The sequence below is a fragment of the Panthera tigris genome, chromosome A2 (assembly GCF_018350195.1).
Source record: "Panthera tigris isolate Pti1 chromosome A2, P.tigris_Pti1_mat1.1, whole genome shotgun sequence".
In the NCBI taxonomy this organism is placed as follows: domain Eukaryota; kingdom Metazoa; phylum Chordata; class Mammalia; order Carnivora; family Felidae; genus Panthera; species Panthera tigris.
The window spans coordinates 35,742,607-35,762,421 of NC_056661.1; the positions used below are offsets into that span (position 1 = coordinate 35,742,607).

Here is a 19,815-nt window from a genome sequence, read left to right on the forward strand (position 1 = left end):
CTAACTGGCTCAATTAAGCATCTGACTCTTGATTTCAGCTCAGGTCATGATCTAGTGGTTGGTAAGTTTGAGCCCTGCATCAGGCTCTGCACTGACAGTGTGGAGCCTGCTTGAGACCCTTCTCTCTCCCCCTGTCTCTCTGCCCCTCCCCCACTCTCGCTCAAACACACACTCTCTCTCTCAAAATAAATCAATCAACTTATTAAAAAAGGTAGATAGGATTAAAGATCTATGCATTGTGGAATTGCTCCCTTCCCAGCTGTTTGCACAAAAAGAAGGTAAGTTTTTTAGGGGGCCTATTTTTGTCTGACCTCTTTGGCATTTCTGGGTTGAAGGCCTCTCCAGTGCCTCAGTCAGGACACACAGGACACAAGGAAGGAAGGGAGACAGGAAGGAAGCAAATGAGGGAGAAGGGAACGAGAGGAAAAAGGGAAACAAAGGAAGTAAAGGAACCCAGTACCTTACTGTTAGGTTGTTCTTTGAGTCCCAATGTGCCTAGCAGGTCTGACCTTCCTCTATCTTTGAGTGCTCGGCTAAGTGACTTATGTGTTTTGTCCAGGGATTTTTGTTGCAATTTGCAGAAGTAAAATGGAATGCATCTTGCCCAGAACCAAAAGTATAGCTCCGTTTGGTAATTATGTAGGATTTCTGATTTTTGCTGTTAGGAACAATTCTGTGACATATTCTTGCTCATGCCACTTGGCCTTTTGATGCCTTAAATTCCTCTAAGTAGAAATCTTGAGTCAAGAGGTATTATACCGCTAGGCCTCTTGATATGCAACAGTATATCACTGCACCCCTGCAACCCTTGTTAAATGTTCTTTCTTTTTAATATTGTCCAAACTGATACATGAAAGGCTGTTGGGTCTCAACTATTTATCAAAAATTGCAAACCATTGTCATTTTAGTATTTCTTTTATGAATTATTATACTGTCTATTAACTTCACTCTTCAGGTGTTCATATTTTGCTTCCTGGTTTGTAAAAATTTTGTATGTATGGCTACTAAAATTTTGCCTGACATATAAGCTTAAATAGGATTTCTAGTCTGAGTTTTAGATTGGTTTACAGAATTCTGCCATGTGAAAGATTTGTCTTTTTATGTAGTCAAATCTATCAGTTTTTACAATTATTTTCCTATTGAAAATGGACAGCTTCCAGGCCCTACCCTGAGCCTGAAAAAACCTTTTTCCCACCTCTCACCCCTTCTTGCATTTGAGATGTCAGGAGGGAAAAGAGAAATGAATATAGCTCTTTAAACCACCAGAAGAATGGAGTAACAAGTGAAGAAGACCTTCTACACTACTTTTTTGTCTGACCAGAAGTGAAATAAGAGCCTTCCAAAAACACACTCAAATTTCTATTTTCCTCTCACCACAGCCCAAGTGCCTACATCACCAGAACAGAGTCATCTGTACTGATTTTCGACAAAGTCCCTTTCCCTTGAGAATGTCAGACACAGCATGTTTTAGAGATCCCCTTCCCTATTGCCATTCTTTGTGCTCTACTGGCGAATCAGGAAAGACAGTGATTGCGATAGCATATGGCAGCATCCAATACCAGTTTTTCTGATTGTGACAGTTTCAAGAGTTGTCACTAACTTTTTCTCAAGCTGAGACTTGATGGTTTTACTCCAGTTTCTTTACTGTGGCATTAAGAATCTGTTTCAGTCCTCTGTGAGATATACAGCACTCATAAATATTTAAATATTCCAAAGTATTGTCCTGATTCCTATTTCAACCCATGCCCCCACTGAGCTGACCTAAGCATTCTGCTCTATTGATTTGTGTGTGAGAGAGTTTGAGAGAAAAATGATGGATTATTTTTTATGTTTTCTTTTCAGTTACTGCAATGCTAAAATTGCAAGGACATGATTTTATTTTCTATGATGTCTGTGAATGGTCTATAAAACACCAAATGTTGAACTTAATATATGTAACAAAGTAAGGGTGAAGATGCAATTCAAAAAGAGGGCAGAGAAGTTCCGAGACCCGAGCTGAACTACCGAGAGTAGGATTTCGAATTTGGAAGTAGAAGACCAAAGTTCATTTGCTTGCTTCCATTCCTTGATCGTTAATTACAGTTATTCAATTAATAATTCAGTGTCCTGAACTATTTTGATAACGCCTCATTAAGGGGATCAAAGCTGATAATTAAAGGATGGGTCAGAGACCCTATCCACAGAGAGCAAAGGCCCAAATGAGCAACATGAAAGAAGCATCATTTCACATTCCCAACATGTGAGCAGGCTATGAATATTGATAGCACCAAAAAGGAGAGAAAGGGACTAAAGTCTGGGCTTGCAGAGGTCTGCTTTGTTCACAGTCCAAAATCAATACCACAAAGACTGCCCAACATGCTTCAGTAACTGTTCATCAATTATTTACAGAGCTCTTTTGTTCAAACTTTGTGTTTACAAGATTACTGGAAGATGAACTTGAAAGAACGCTGTTTGTATGTATGGGCTGTATTTGCCATCTCAGGTGGCAGATTCAAATCAAGGTACCTGTGTGCCACATCCTTCTGCCTAGCAGTGCTTCAGCTTCTACCAGAGTAGTACTACAGGTCCAAGACATTGACCTGTCCACGAAGAAAGCACAAGTCTTTTCCATATCCTACCTAATTGACAGCCAAGGTCAAGGGAAAGCAATGCTCTTTGAATTGTTTTCCACATTTGTCCTTGATCTTTCTCAAAGTTCCAACGGACTTGGAAACAAAGGGAACACACTTGAACATCTATTCTTACTTGGTCCTAATTTTCTGTCGGTTATGTCTGCTTAAACCTTAGGTTCCTTGAACCTTGAAGTGAGGACTGGCTGTTTCAGTCTTTTTTTGTATGAGGCCACTATGTGGGCTACAAATTACTCATAAAAGAGAAACACCTTCATCAAGAACTATTTGTTAATCAACATGCTAAGCATGTTGTGATACGAAATGCTTTTTAACATTTCCTGTGAGGTGTGTTTATTATTATAACCATTTTATAGGTAAAGAAATTGAAACTTAAAATAGCTGAAAAAGGTATGATAATCAAACTTTGTTTTGTTTGCCTTCAGCACCTGAACTCTTTGCCATTATCTTGTACAACATGTTGGAATGAACTCCTTAAAAAACAAACAAAACAAACAAAAAACCAAAAAAATCATGTACTTCCTTTGTATTGAACAGGAACTAAGAAATGTTTCTGTAAAGGTCCAAAGACCAAGTATTTTAGGCTTTGTGGACCATGGTTGTCTGTAACAACCATGTGACTCTGCTGTTTTAGTGCAAAAACAGCCAGAGATGATACATGAACAAATGCCATGGCTGTGTTCCAATAAATCTTTATTTACAACAATAGCCATGCTGATTTTGACCCTACAGGCTGCAGTTGCCCAACCCCTACAGAAGAATCCACATGCTTTTAGGTACAACCCTTAATAATGCCTGGCCTATTTCACGAACACCCTAAATGGTAAAGTTAGTTAGCGTTGGATTCATCACCAGTCAGTGTCCTTAATAGCGCTTGACAAAGATTTTTGTGCAGAAATTTCTTCCAATCTTGGGAAACTTGTCTGTGAACTAGTCATTTTGGTAAGGTTGTTTCCATTGACACTTTCAGGAGTCAATACCCAGTCTGTGCATCAACAATTTTTTTTTCCAGAAATTCCTTAGTATGGGCAACAATTCAGCTGAGGGAAGCAGACCAAGTCATGGGGTTGGATTAAGTAGGGAGCACATGTCAAAGGGGCCACTGTCTTCATCCATCCAACAGCTGTGGAGGAGTAGGGACTCAGTGTTACTGCATCATCTTGAGAAAAAACCTTGGGAAGCCATGAAACATGCTGGGGCTGCAGATACCTGCCTGCCTGCAGCCTCTGACTAAAGATTACATGGAGAAGGGTGGTTTTCTGCCAGTTTACACAGTGGTATCTATAAAATTTTAGCTGGTTATAGTCTAAGTCCAACTACTGGATAGTAGTTGGAAGTTTTCAGTTTTTGTTCTATATTACCTAAGTCCCATAGTGTCCCTTCAATAAGTAAAAGAGACCACAGTCACTGTTTTAAACTCAAGTAGACATTTGCTAATGAATATTTCACCCTATTTTATTTTAATAATTTTAATCGAAGTACAGTTGACATACAATAGCCTGTGTTTCAGGTGTGTATCATTGTAATTCAATATTGTTAGAAGTTGCAAAATGATCCCCACGATAATTCTAGTTACCACGTGTCACCATACAAAGTGAGTATGATCTTATTGACTATATACATGACTTCCTTTAAATTAAAAGTGGAAGCTTCTACTCCTTAATCCCCTTCACCTATTTTGCCAACCTCTCAATCCCTCCACCCCTCTGGTAGCCAACAGCTTATTTCCTACGAGTCTGTTTCTGTTTTGTTTTATTTGTTCATTTGTTTTTTAGAATGAACATGGATGTGAAATCATGATACTTATTTTTTTCTGACTTATTTCACTTAGCCTAATACCTTCTAGGTTAATCCGTGGTGTCACAAATGGCAAGATTTCATTTTTTTTCATGGCTGAGTAATATTGTATACAAGCATACCACATCTTCTTTATCCACTCATGTATCCGTGGACAGTCCGGTTGGTTCCATATTTCGGCTATTGTAATGCTGCAATGAACAAAGTGGTGCACATATCTCTTCTTCTGTTTTCATTTTCTTTGAAAAAATACTTAGAAGTGGATTGCTGGATTATATGGTAGTTCTGTTTTTAATTTTTTGGTAAACCACCATACTATTTTCCATAGTGGGTGTACCAATTCGCATTCCCACCAACAGTGCACAAGGTTTCTCTTTTTTCCACGTCCTCACCAACAGTTGTTATTTTTTTTATCATTATTTTGAGAAAGACAGAGCGCTAGCTTGGGAGGGGCAGAGAGAATCCTAAACAGGCTCCGTACTGTCAGTGCAGAACCCGATGTGGGGCTGGAACTCACAAACCATGAGATCATGACCTGAGCTGAAAACAACAGACACTTAACCGACTGAGTCACCCAGGTGCCCCTCTTGTCTTCTGGATAATAGCCATTTGACAGGTATGAGATGATATCTCCTTGTGCCTTCCATTGCATACGCCTGATAATGATTCATGTTGAGGTTCATGTGCTTGTTGGCCATCTGTATGTCATCTATTCAGGTCGTCTGCTCTTTTTTAAATTGGATTATTTGTATTTCTGCTATTAAGTTGTCTGAGTTCCTTATTTCTTAAGGATAGTAACCCTTTATCAGACTTGTGGTTTGCAAATATTGTCTCCTATTCTGTAGGTTGTCCTTCCATTTTCTTGATGGTTTCCTTTGCTGTGCAAAAGCTTCATATATTTTTATATATATTTTAGCTTTTGTTGTCCTTGCTTGAAGCAACTGGTCCAAAAACATATTAGTAAGACTAATGTCAAACAACTTACTGCTTGTGTTTTCTTCTAGAATTTTCATGGTTTCATAAAATTCTTGGTTTCTTATATTTGTCTTTAATCCATTTTGATTTTATTTTTGTATAATGGTATAAAATAGTAGTCTAGTTTTATTCTTTTGCATGTAGCTGTCCAATTTTCCCAGCACCACTTATTGAAGAGACTGTCTTTTCTCCATTGTATATTCTTGCCTCCTTTGTCATTCTTGATCATACATATATTGAGGTCTTTTGGTAGAGAGAGGGGGACTCCATTCTATTCCATTGACCTACATGTCTATTTTAATGTCCACACCACACTGTTTTGATCGCTATAGCTTTGTAATATAGTTTGAAATCAGGGAGCATGGTACCTAAAGCTTAGTTCTTTCTCAGAATTGTTTTGCTATCAGGGTCCTTAGTGATTCTGTACAAATTTTAGCATTCTTTGTTCCAGTTTTGTGAAAAAAAAAATCATTGGGACTTTGATAGGGATTGTATTGGGTCATATGGACATTTAATATTAATTCTTCCAATTCATGAGCACAGATTATTGTTCCATTTGTGTCATTTTCAATTTCTTTCATTAATGTCTTAGAGTTTTCAGAGTACAGTTTCTGAACCTCCTTGGTTAAATTTATTCCTAGGTATTTTGTTTGTTGTGATCCAATTGTAAGTGGTATTTTTTTTAAGCTTCCTGTTTCATTATTAGTGTATTTAAACAAAACCTATTTCTGTATGTTACTTTGTATCTGATCACTTCACACAATTCATTTATTCTGATTGTTTTTTGGTGAAGCCTTTCGGGTTTTTTAATAAACAGTATCATGGCATCTGCAGACACCTTTACTACTTTCTTTCTGATTTGGATGCTTCCTTTTTCTTATTTCCATGGCAAAAACTTCTAATTATATATTGAATAAAAATGGCAAGAGTGGATATGCTTTTCTTGTTCCTGATCCTAGAGAAAAGCTTCAGCTTTTTACCATTAAGTATGATGTTAGCTGTCAGTTTTCACATATGACCTTTATTATTGAGCCAAATTTCTTCCTTACCTGCTTTGTTGAATTCTGTTAAATGCTTTTTAGATGATCAATTGATTTGTATCCTTTGCTTCATTAATGTGGTGTATCATGCTAATTGATTTTCACACATTGAATCATTCTTGCATCACTGGAATAAATCCCACTTGATTATGGTGTATTATCCTGTCAGTGCATTTTGAATTCAGTTTGTTTAATATTATGTTGAGAATTTTTCCATCTTTGTTCATCAGGGATATTGGTCTGTGATTTTCTTTTCTTGGAGTGTCATTGTCTGGATTTGGTATCAGGAAATGCTGGCCTCATTAAATGAATTTGGAAACATTCTTTTCTCTCAAATTTTTGAAAAAAATGACGATAGATATTAAGTCTTCTTTAAATATTTGGTAGAACTCAACTGTACTAGACTTTGGGTTTTAGCAAGTTCTTAAATTGCTAATTGAATGGCTTTAAATATTTGGTAGAACTCAACTGGTAGTGGACATTTGGTTTTGAGGGGTTCTTAAATTACTAATTCAATTTCATTACCTGTAATCAATCTGTTCAGAGAGTATTCATGATTCAGTCTTGGAAAGTTGTATGTTTCAAGGAATTTGTCTATTTCTTCTAGGTTTTTCAGTTTATGGCAAAAAATTGTAGTAATCTCTTTCACTCTTATCTGTGGTGGTAGTTGCGACTTCTCTTTCATTTCTGAAATATCTTGGCCCTCAACCTTTTTTTTTTTCCTCTTGATTAGTCTGGCTAGAGGTTTATTCATTTTGTATATCTTTTCAAAGAACCCATTTGGTCTGTTGATCTTTTCTTAGTATGTTTTTGGTCTCTTTCACTTATTCTCATTTTGATCTTTATTATTTCCTTCCTTCTACTAACTTAGGCTTTTGTTTCCTCTTTTTCTAGTTCTTTTAGGCATAAAGTTAGATTGTTTATTTGGGATTTTTCTTGTTTGTTGAGGTACACCTGCATCACTATGAACTTCTCTCTTAGAATTGCTTATGCTGTATCCCATACACTTAAGAAAGCCGTGTTTCCATTTTTAGTTGTGTCAAGTTATTTTTTAATTTCCTCTTTGATTTCTTCATTGACCTTTTGGTTGTTTAATAACATATTAGTGTCCATGTGTTTGTGCGTTTTCCCTACTTTTTCTTGTTGTAATTGATTTCTAGTTTCATAGAAACTAAAAAAGTGATTAGAATAAGTGACCTTTTTTTAAATCTTAAATTCATTGAGAGTTGTTTTGTGGTGTAATATGCACTCTGTCCTGGAGAATGTCCATATGCACTCGAATAGAATGTGTCTTCTGCTGTTTGGGGATGGAATGTTCTATATATATCTATTAAGTCCATCTGATCTAACGTATCAATGAAGGCCAATGTTTCCTTATTGATTCTGTCTAGATGATCTCTACATCGAAGTAAGTGGAGTGTTAAAGTCCCTTACTATTCCTTTATTACTCTCAATTTCTCCCTTTATGTCTGTTAACATTTGCTTTTTATATTTAAAATATGTATTATGTTGGGTACATAAATATATAAATGTTATATCCTTTTCTTGGATTGACTCCTTTATCATTATATATTGCCCTTCTTTGTCTTTTGTTATGGTTTTTGTTTTAAACTCTGCTTTGTCTGATAGAAGTATTGCTACTCTAGCTTTCTTTCTATTTCCCTTTCCTTGGAATCCCTTATCCGTCTTTTTGAGTCTGTGTATGTCTGTAAATCTGAAGTGAGTCTCTTGTAGGCAGCATATTGATAGGTTTTGTTTTGATTTTATCCATTTTGCCACTTCATGCCTTTTGATTGGAGCATTTAGTCCATTTATTTTAAAGTAATTATTAAAAGGTATATACTTACTGATATTTTGTTAGTTGTTTTCTGGTTGTTTTTGCAGTTCTTCCTTTCTTCTTTCAATCTCTTCCCTTGGGATTTGATGGTATTTAAAGAAAATTTTAATGTTTTATTTATTCTTGTGTGTGTGTGTGTGTGAGAGAGAGAGAGAGAGACAGACAGACAGACAGAGCATGAGCACGGGAGGAGCAGAGAGAAAGAGGGACAGAGAATCCGAAGCAGGCTCCAGGCTCTGAGCTGTCAGCACAGAGCCCAATGTGGGGCTTGAACCCACAAACTGTGAGATCATGACCTGAGCAGAAGTCAGATGCTCAACCAACTGGGCCACCCAGGCGCCCCTGATGGTATTTTTTAGTGTTATGTTTGGGTTCCTTTCTCTTTATATTTTGTATATCTACTGTAGGTGTTTGGCCTGTGGCTATCATGATGAACATAGTGATTTACATACGTAGCAGTCTATTTTAAGCTGGTAGTTGCTTGAGTTCAAATTCATTTTAATACCCCACATTTTTTTTGAGAGAGTGCAAGCATGGGAGGGGCAGAGACAGAGAGGGACAGAGGATCTGAAGTGGGCTCTGCAATGCCAGCAGTGAGCCAGATGTGAGGTTTGAACTCATGAACTGCAAGATCATGACCTGAGCCAAAGTCAGACACTTAACCAACTGAGGTACCTAGGTGTCCCAATACTCAACATTTTTAATCTCTATACTTTGATGTCTTATTTTACTTCATTTTATTTTGTACCTCCCTTAACTATTTATTGTTAGAGTTGGTTTTACTTTTTGTCATTTAACCTTTATACTAACTTTTCAAGGGGCTGATATACTGTTTACTATATATTTCATTTTACCATTGAGATTTTTTTCTTTTATGTATTTTCTAATTTCTAGTGAAGTCTTTTCCTGCTTAAAGAAGACCCTTTAACATTTGTCGTAAAGCTGGTTTGGTTCTCTGGGAAACTCTTTACCTCACCTTAAATTCTGAATAATAATTTTACCAGGTGGAGTATTCTTGGTTTTAAGTTTTCCCTTTCAGCACTTTGAATGTAGTATGCCACTTCTTTCTGGCCTCAAAGTTTCCACTGAAAAGTCAGCTGATAGTCTGACAAGGTTTCCCTTATATGCAACTATTTGTTTTTCTCTTGCTGTGTTAAGGTTTTCTCTTTACTTTTGCTTTTATATTATGTTTTGGTTTGGATCTCTTTGGGTTCTTCTTTGAGACTGCTTTCTGGACCCAGATGTTGGTTTCCTTCCCCAGGTTAGCGAACTTTTCACCCATTATTTCTTCAAAAAAAGGTTTTTAGTCCTTTTATCTCTATTCTTCTGCTAGGATCAATATAATGTAAATGTTAATATGCTGGATGTTGTCCCAGAGGTCCAACTAGTCTCATTTTTTAATTCTTTTAGGTCTTCTGACTGGGTAATTTCCAATGTTCTCTCTTCCAGATTACTGACCTTTATCATCTAATCTGTAGTTGATTACCTCTAGTATATTTTTCATATCAAGTTATTATGTTCTTCAACTTTGTGACTTGTTACATTCTTATACTAACAGTCTTTCACTCTGTTCTTCCATTCTTCTCTGGAGTTGTGTGTTGAATGGGCATCTTTATGACCATTACTTTGAATTCTTTATCAGGTAAATTACTTACCTCTGTTTCATTAGAGTTTTGGGGGGCAGGGGTTATATTGTTCTTTGGCTTATAATGTATTCCTCAGTCTCATTTTTTTTTTACTTTCTGTGTTTGTATCTGTGAACACTTATTATGGAGAACACCTCTCTCTCCCAATCTTGAAAGAGTCACCTTGCGTTGGAGCATCCCCAGTGTAGATGCTGTCTGTGCCTGGTGGCTTTGACTGAGCAGTCTAAGCTGAATCAGGTGCAGGCTGGAGGGCTCCAGGTGGTGCTGCACCAGGGCCACCCTGGCAGGATAACTGCAGCTGGAGTGGACATGGACCACAAGGTCCCAGGGTGCTGTAAACTGGATCAACCTTGGCAGGACAGCTGGAACTATAACCATGGGCTGGGCTTCTCAGGGCATGTCCCTGGAGGGATAGCTGGAACTGAAGCAGAAGTGGGCACTCTGCCTGGTGGCTCTTTGATGGGGCCACCCTTGAAGGATGGTTCAAGTGGTGCAGGCCTGAGAGGATTCTTGGGTGTTCTGTGCTAGGGCTGCCCTGGCAGGATGGCTGGTTTGAGCATAGGCCAGGGGAGGCCCAGAGCATACACTGAGGCCACCTTGGTGGAATGGGTGGTGCAGGCTCAGGGTACTATGAAGGTAGGGGGTTACATAAACAGTAGTGCCTGGTGGCACCTAAAACCTCAGAGTTCCCACACTCTGGTTTATGCTGTAGGGTTGTAAATGGCTTTCCTTCACTTCCAGTGTAGTTGCATTTTAAATGGCAGTGCCTGGGGCAGGTGAGTGTGTGTACAGGTCTCTCAGTGATAGCCCTCCCTAGTGCAGATCATCACATCAGTGCTGGTGTTCCCATCATTACCATGTATCCATCTGTCCTAGCCTACTTTATGTGGTCCCCCTGTCATTGCTTATGCCAAAGCTGTTCAATGAACCTTTGGTTCTTCTTCAGTAGAAATTGCTCTACATTTAGTTGTAGATGTGGTGTGTCCATAGGAGGAAGTGAGTTCTGAGACTTCTTAGGCTTAAAGGACCATCTCCTTGCACCGAATTCAAAAATGCCAGCAGTACAATTTTTTATCAGTGTACTGGCACATTATAAGACTGTGGCAAACAGTGTGGTGCTGGACCCTGATAAACTAGGTCAGCTACTAGCCAGATTCTAAGACTCACCCATGTCCCTGACACCCTAGGACACAGGGTTAGTATGTTATCTGAAAAGCTCTCATAAAATTTCTAGTAGTAACTATGTGAGTGTGGGTAAGTTTAATTTTATTGGGTCTTAAATTCTATACAATGGGAATATTCATAAAGACCTGCCAAGTTGAAAAGAAAAAATGGATTTGTGTGTATAAGGGTAGATGATTTGGGGGTCTTGGGAAGGTTCTTTAACTGTTTGTTGAATTTAGCTTATGAATGGAGTTCTACCTGTATACAGTTGAGGTCCATACACTTCAGAGCCACACATCTGGATCTGAAGAAGAGCTATAAAATCTAGGAGGTTGCTGCTGCCTTTGCAGAGTCAAAGGCTAAGTCTACAACCTTGCAGGGCAGCTTCACGTTTTTAGATCTAAGAATTGAAAGTCTGCAGGTGTTGAGATCACAAGTGCCACAACCAGAGGGCTTAATGCTGCCATTAATCATGTTCTCACAACTCCATCAATAGTTTTCTATGTATTCTAGGATTCAAAGCAAACCTATCTTATGCACCTCCTTACAGGAATGGTATAGGGCTGATAACATTAAAATGCTTCTCCAAGTAGGCTTCATTTCAGGACTAACTTTTGAACTCAATAAAAAGTACACTTTGAAGCAATAATGGATGAGAATGGCAGCTCTAATACCCACCATTTTCCCTAATGGACCATTTATTCCCCCCCAAAGTAGTAGAAATGTATCTCAAGGTGAAGCAGTGTCATTTGTACTTGATCTTATTTGGTGGACAAGATCAGATGTGTGTGCAAAAGACACATTCTTTCATGTGACATAAAATTGACTTTTTAAACTCTCTGTTCTTACCGTGGAGGGTCCTATACTAAAGGCAGCAGAGAATGCCTAAAACATCATGTGGGGCCCTACACTTAATCAAATTTCCCTAGGTTTTAAATGATCTTGAATGCTACGTGTATAGGTCTCAAGTTTGCCATACAGTTGACACGCCCACAATTAAATGTAATTTTAAGTGATTTTTCACATTTGCATTTAAGGCAATAAAATCACAAAAATTTATGTGCCATCAGCAGAGTGACTTTTTTACTTACTCGTAGGACAGTAATAATTCTGGTAAGCGTCCAAATTCAAAGTTAGCCAACAAGTGCATGTCAGCCATTTCCATTCTTTTTGCAAGACTAAAATAGACGTACTTGTTGCCCCTATAAATGTTATAGTACTGTTTTCCCCAATGACTGTGAAAGGACAAGGATAATTAATAGTGCAGAAAGGATGTTTTTGGCATTTCTTTATAAAATCTATCAGTTATTACAGTAGTAGGTGTTTCAGTGACATTATGCATTTAAAATCTGGGTCACTTTTCATCTGTAATATATTTCTCCATGACAGCATCTGAGACTATGCAGACACACGTCTGCTGCAAAATCATTAAACCAAGAGAAAATGACTCAGATTTTACTTACATTTAAAAAAATAACAAATGAGAAAAGTGCTAAGTGAATAAATCATTTACAGTCTAAAAATCAAACATTTCAAGACTTCTAAGGGTTAACAAAATATTTTAAGTGACATAAACTGGATCTCAGAAATCACCCTTGATCTAAACAGAGACTGTTTCAGATTTTAAATAATTTACTTCTATGACTATACCTTAAGCCATAAAAATCCCCACAGGTGTTATTTCTTTTGTGAATATGTCATGATCAAGCTTTGGTTATAAAATATTGGAGCTGATACACTTCCTTAGCACTCAGTAAAATGGTGTACTGATGTTAAAATGTTATTTTATTTCTGCTAACCTGACAACAGAACTTAAAGTGCAAACATTTAAACGCTCTAAAGCAAAAATACAAATGCACACACAAGAACCCCACCAAGTCTATTCATTAAGATTTAGAAAATAAATTTTCTTCCCTAATCAGAGTTTTCATTGATCTACACCTGCAAATATGTTTTGCCAAAGCATTTTGATACTTAGACCCCCTTTGAAACCACTTTAATGCAAGGACTAAAGGAAAAGTTCAAAAGAAGACCAGAATAAGAACCCTGTGAACCCGTCCACGCTCCTTTGTGAAGGCAGAAAGAAACAGAAGACCCAGTGAAGATCCACTTTGAAGTCTCTGCTTTGTTCCTCCAGGGTTTCTTGGAGGTTTGGTCCTTGGGATCCAGATAGGATGTGAATTGTGTGGCAGCCCGTGGCTATAATTCAATGTAATAAAATCATGAAGCCGAGAGGGCTGGGACAGTTAAGTGAATGACACTCCGTACAGCATACTTCTACAAATGTGATGTTGCTGAAATCCAAGACGATTTTCCACAAACCAGCCAGGATGGTAATCCAAATAGGAGACTTCTGCATCCTGTTGCTCCTCCCACGTTAAGCACATCTGTCTTTGCTACCGTGTTACCTAAAACAAGTAAGTGAGCATTCAGTATCTCAGCCCCACCAAAAAAGGTCCCTTCTACCACCAGACCCGTAAGTCCCTGTCTATGTCATTTGTGCACCGTTTGGCACATTGTTCCTTTATTTGTAACCCACCTCACCAAATCACCTGTTCAAATCCTTTACATTTCTTACTTTCAGGTTGCAAAGAAAACATGCACAAAGACTTGCACAACACGATATTATGTACCTTAGCTTGGTATTTTTTAGAGTTATCAAAACCCCATCAGATTAGGTACATTCATTGCCCATCAAGTTAACTCATGCATGTTGAGCATGCTTTCTTGAAGGCACTAATTTTTTTCAAATGAATGCCAGTTAAGATCTGTGTATGTCAAGATCAAAATGCTACCTTTGTTACTTTTTAATGTAGTTAACTTTTATTTTAAAAAATAGGTTATTTTAGAATACTGCCATAATGACTGCAAACAGATCTTCATTAAGAAGTTTACTATTTTCTCTACTTTTAAATACTTAGAATAAATCAGCAGTTTCTATAGTTTTATTTGGTAATGTATTTTACAGGTTAGGTAATCCATATACAAGCTAGAGGGAAAAAAAACCAAAAGCTTAAGATGTGAACCTGCCTATAACATAAAAAGATATTACTTGATGACAGAGTCATCCTGCCTGGTCTTTAGACCCAATCAATTATTTATTCAAACCTCAGATTTGCTGTCAATTGACATAAAGCCTTTATTTTATACATTTTACAAAAGAGTTGCTCTTTTGTTTGTGCTGGGAATACTAGAGCAAACACAACAAAAACCTGTCCTCATGGAGTTTATCTACAATAGGGCTAGCATACTTTTTCTATAAAGGACCAGATAGTAAATACATTCACCTTGGTAGGCCATATAGTCATTGTCACAACTACTTAACTCAGCCTTTATAGCACAAAAGGAGCATAGACAAGACAGCAATGTAAACTAATGGGCACTGTTTTATCCCAATAAAATTTGAGCTGTAGACACTGAAGTTAGGATTTCATGTAATTTTCATGTTATGAATTTTTTTTTCCTTTTGTTTCCAACCATTTAAAAGTGTACAGAGCATTCTTAGCTCACAGACCTTAGGAAAACAGGCCAAGGGCTGGATGTGGCTTGCAAGCCACAGCTTAGTGATTCTTATTCTAGAAGAAAGGGATGGATGAAGAGACAAAGAAAGGATATGTCAGAACGTGATATACGCTAGGGAGGAAAAAAAAGATACTAAGGCCAGGTGGGTAGAAGTCTTGAGATTTCTAGAGGATTGCCAGATGAGGAGAATCTGGAGTGATGAGAGGGAGTCCTGACTACCTAGGGGGAAAAACTAAGGCCTTTCTCCACCTCAGGTACAAAAGTGAGACAAGGGGTGCATGGCTGGACTGTCAACTTAAGAGGATCAGTTTGGTAGAAGTGCTGAAAGGCAAAGCCAACAGGACAAAGGAGGGAGAGAATGAGGATTCAGGAACTACTCCAGAGTCTTAATCTTGAACACCGGTCTTTTTCTGATGGGGAGGAGTATCACTGCCTGAGCTTCTTCGGCTGGTAAATGTTTAAGTAGCATCTTCTCCCTTCATTTATAGTGAAGAGTGAGTGAACCGTGAATGCCATGACCCGGTGCTTGTCCTGTGATTAACCTCATGAAATGGTGGCTACTGCCACATTAGCTCTTTCTGGATCTAAGTACAGATGGAGGATGTAATTCTCAATGCATCTTATTTAAGGAAGCTTCCTTTCCATGCCCAGCTCATTTTGGAGCCAATCTCAAGTTGAATGACAGGATTCTTTAGCATTTATTTTCCTGTAAAGTTTTCATTTTGCTAATTGTATATGTAAGGTTCATTGTCACTTTGAAATTCGGTGCATACCACACTGCTAACATGCCAATACTAGCTCTACTCCACAGGGATCAGGAAAGACGAGACCTCAGGGGAAAGGAACCATCTCAGCTGGAACTTAAAAGACAACTAGAATTTTAGAAAAGAGAAGTGATGAATGAGGTAGCAGTGGGGGTATGGAAATACATGGTCTATTGGGGGAGTCACATTTAGGGGTTGACCTCAAGATGCTTACACTCTATTTTCTGTTACCCATGGGGATCCATCGATGGTCTCTCACCAAGGAGAAACCTGGGCAAAGAATTTACCCTGGAAACACAGAAAACAGCACTACAGCAAAAACAGAGCAGGTGTGGGGCCTGGTTAAATGACAATCAACGGATGAAGTACTTTTTAAGAATGGTTTGCCCCATCCCAGACTTACTATACCAGACTATCCAAGGAGTGTGGCTCAAAACAGTGGGTACAAGGACCCCCTAGGATGAGTTTTCTGAAGCTACTGTTACCATTAAATAATTATTATAATAATGCAGCAAAAGAGAATGAAGATGATTCATAGCGGTAGCCTAAGAAACAGAGAAAGGTACCATTCACAGGGTGTTTTCAGGCAGATACCATAAGAACGGGTCATCTTAGATCTTAAGGGTAAGAGATGGTATAGCCGAGAAAGCCTCATTTAATTCTTCTCTCTCCTTTTCTAATAGGAAATACTAGAAGATGCAGAGAATGCAAACTTAGAAGAAGTAAATGCAGTAAGAGAATCAGGTAGGATGCTTACCAAGAGCTACCGGAAAAAAATACATTTGGATCCAGTTAATTCTTTGCTATGGGGGACCCCTCCTATGCATTTTAAGATTTTTACCACCTGTCTGGCCTCTACCCACAAGATGTCTGAACAACCCCCATTCCCACAACGTGTGGCATCTAAAAATGACCCTTGATGGAAAAACTGCCCCCGGTTGAGAACTGCTCCAAAGGCATAGCTCTTTACCCTTAGATGTTGGAAAAATAAAACCTTAAACATCTAAAATTTCTTGAAATTCAGTACGATTTATTTCCATTTTCAAACATCAAATAGCCCTGGACAGTGGCTGGCTTTGGTGCTGAAACAACATTGTGTGCAATTGTTCGGAGCTTTAACACGAACGACTCCAAATGAAGACAAAGAAAACTGAGGCAGAATGACAGTGAAAGTTGTATTTTTTCCACAAGAACTAGTAGGTGAATGCTCTCTGCGAACACCAAGAGCTATCCAGGCACAATAAACTCACTGCCAACCTTTTACACCTGGAACAGACAGCATGGCTTCCTAGGAAACTGTCCCCCTCGTTTTCTGTTCTTCATCTAAATCTGTTAATCTCTCAACTTGACTGCTCTCTTCATATTTGCATTTAAATGAAAAATAAAATTCTGACATAGGTCTCTTACTGCAGATCATCTTACTTTTTAGCCTTTCCACGTGTTGATGTTGGTGTGCAGGAACTGTTTAAGGAAAATGAAAACTATTTTGTCACACAGTTAATATCCCCCCTAGAACTGTAATCCCTCAACCGTTGTAGGACCGCTGTCTCACTTATGGGTAAGGTTAGTATCTATTTTATGAAAAAGAGAATCTCGGGGCACCAAGTTCTTCCCAGAAGCCAGTCACACCTCCACAAATGAATTTGCTCTGTGTTCATAAGAACCATAAAAGACATAAAATGTTTTATGCAGTTCAAGCCACAATGAGTTGGATTAATAAAGGAAACAAAGTTTTAGTACTCTGAGATTATTCTCAAGTGGCATATCACTAAAAAAAAAAAAAAAAGGCAGCTAAGTATCATTATGGCTTAGGGAACTGTATTGTGTTTCTACAACTTTTAGAAGTTCCAAATGAAATGTCACTACCGTTGAGGTTTTAGCTAGAGCAAACTTATATTCCCAGCAGACAGAGCCAAAATGCCCCTAAAGGTCTGCTTCCTGCAAATGCTCTAACTGCATACAAATAGAGAGGGAGCCTCCCCAGCAAGAGACTACTTAGACACATTCTTTTCCGGAACATAGTTGGCTTGTGTTCATGGTCTTGTTTTATATTCACATATAAGAATCAATACAAGAATAATCTTCTAAATGTTATTTCTTTGTCCACAAGAAATAGGGTAAGAAGACATTTTTATCATTGATGGATCTAATATGCTAGCTCCTTGGAAGCTCCAACATTTTTATTCAGGAAGGAAAGGGGGAAAAGGGGCTGAAAAGGGCCAGGGTTGGGGGAAGGATAGTGGAATTATTTTAAGGCAGGGTTTGCTTAGCAAGCACACTTGGGTTTATATAGATCGGAAGTTAATTAGAAATGATGGGGAATGCTAACCTCTTTCGTCCACCAACAAGGGACTCCATGAACATCCACTGCTGTGGATATAAAAGCATACACAGGCATACCTCAGAGATACAGCAGGTTCGGCTCCAGACCACCCCAGTAAAGCAAGTATTGCCATAAAGCAAATAGCACAACAAAATGAGTATCACAAGAAAGCATGCCAAATTAATTTTTTGGTTTCCCAGTGCATGTAAGAGTTATGTTTACACTACAGTGTAGTCTGTTAAGTGTGCAACATTTGGTCTAAAAAAGCAATGTACCAGCCTTAGTTTAAAAATACTTCATTGCTAAAAAATGCTATCATCTGAGCTTTCAGCCAGTCATAATCTTTTTAACCGTGGAGGGCCTTGCCTCTGTGTTGATGGCACTGACTAATCAGGGTGGCGGTTGCTAAGGGTTGGGGTGACATTGACTGACTCTTCCTTTCATGAAGGCTTTCTCTAGAGCAGGCCATGCTGTTTGATAGCATTTTACCCACAAAACTTCTTTCAACATGGGAGTCAATCCTCTAAAACCCTGCCATTGCCTTTCTCAACTAAGTTGATGTCATATTCTAAGTCTTTTGTTGTTAGGTCAACAATCTTCAGAGCATCCTTGTTAGGAGTAGGTTCCATCTCAAGAAACTACCTTCTTTGCTACACCATAAGAAGCACGTCTTCATCTCTTAAGATTTCTCATGACATGGCAGCAATTCAGTCCCATCTTCAGGCTCCATTTCTAATTCTTTTGCTGTTTCTGCCACATCCACAGTTAGTTCCTCCACTGAAGACTTGAATACCCCAAAGCTGTCCATGTGTATTAAAAGCAACTTCTTCCAAATTTCTGTTAATTCTGACCTCTTTCCAGGAATGAGAAATGTTCTTCATGGCATCTAGAATGCCCAGATCAATCACAGGAATCACTACCTGTGGCAGCTATAGCCTGATGAAAGTCAAAATAACATCCATTCTGTAGCCCATGGATCAAGAAGTCATTTTAGCAGGCATGAAAACAACATTAATCTCATTATCTATCTCCATCAGAGCTCTTGGGTGACGAGGTAGATTGTTCTGAAAGGAATCTTTTTTATAAGCAAGAGGTCTCAATAATGGGTTTTAAATATTCAGTAAACCAACTTGTAAACTGAGGGACTGTCATCTAGGCTTTGTTCCACTTGTAGAGCAGACAGAGTAGATTGAGCCTAATTTTTAAGGACCCTAGGAGTTTTTGGAATGGCAAATGAGCCCTGTCTGTAGCCTAAAGTTACCAGCTGCATTAGCCCCCTAACAAGACAGTCAGCCTGTCTAGGCATTGACTTCTCCTCTCTAGCTATGAAAGTTCTAGATGGCATCTTCTTTCACTAGAAGGCTGTTTGGTCTACAATGAAAATCGGCTGTTTTGAGTAGCCACCTTCATTGTCTTAGCTAGAACTTCTAGATAAGTTGCTGCTTCACCTTGCACTTGTATGTTATGGAGATGGCTTCTTTGCTAAACCTCATTGACCAATATCTGCTAGCTGCAGACTTTTCTTCTGTACCTTCATAGAATTAAAGAGTTAGGACCTTGGTCAGGATCAGACTTTGGTTTAAGGGAATATTGTGGCTAGATGGAGGTTTTATTCAGACCACTAAAACTTTCTCCATGGAAGGGGTTCACTGGAGTAGTTTTTTTAAATGTCCTTCATGAGTTTTGCCTTTGTATTCACAGTTTGGCTACCTGTGTCAGGCCTCCCGACTAAGCTTAATCACTTCTAGCTTCTGACTTACAGTCAGAAACATGTGATTCTTCCCCTCACTGGAACACTTAGAGGCCCATGTAGGGTTATTAATTGGCCCACTTTCAATATTGTTGTGTGTCGGGAAATAAGGAGGCCCAAGGAGAGGAAGAGAGGGGAACTGAACGCACAAAGGGGTGCCACCCTAAACTTACAATAGTACCATCAGTGATCACTGATAACCATAGCAAATAATGAAAGGATTTGAAATACTGTGAGAATTACCAAAATGTGACACAGAGACACCAAGTGAGCCAGTGCTATTGGAAAAAATGATGCCAACAGACTTACTTGACACGAGGTTGTCACAAATCTTCAATTTGTACAAACAACAACAAACCATAAAAAC

At 38.4% G+C, this 19,815-nt stretch overlaps 1 protein-coding gene and 1 long non-coding RNA gene across 12 annotated transcripts in view; one reads left to right on the forward strand and one right to left on the reverse strand.

Moving 5' to 3' along the window:
• LOC122236704 overlaps positions 1-16,727 on the forward strand; it is a 28,504-nt gene extending 11,777 nt beyond the window's left edge. Inside the window, exons 1-4 of one of the 3 annotated variants that reach the window (XR_006214908.1) lie at positions 13,435-13,506; positions 14,866-15,061; positions 16,059-16,119; positions 16,433-16,727. This is a non-coding gene — a long non-coding RNA (uncharacterized LOC122236704). Of the gene's footprint in view, positions 1-13,434; positions 13,507-14,865; positions 15,062-16,058; positions 16,120-16,432 lie in introns of those variants that run through there. The other 2 variants (XR_006214905.1, XR_006214907.1) reach the window with 2 other exon arrangements.
• TAFA4 (TAFA chemokine like family member 4) overlaps positions 13,195-19,815 on the reverse strand; it is a 172,776-nt gene continuing 166,155 nt past the window's right edge. For all 9 annotated transcript variants that reach the window (XM_042979384.1, XM_042979383.1, XM_042979385.1 and 6 more), the window contains one exon: positions 13,195-13,497. In XM_042979384.1, coding sequence (XP_042835318.1) covers positions 13,367-13,497 — 131 coding nt within the window. In that variant the 3' untranslated portion in view covers positions 13,195-13,366. The remainder of the gene's footprint in view (positions 13,498-19,815) is intronic.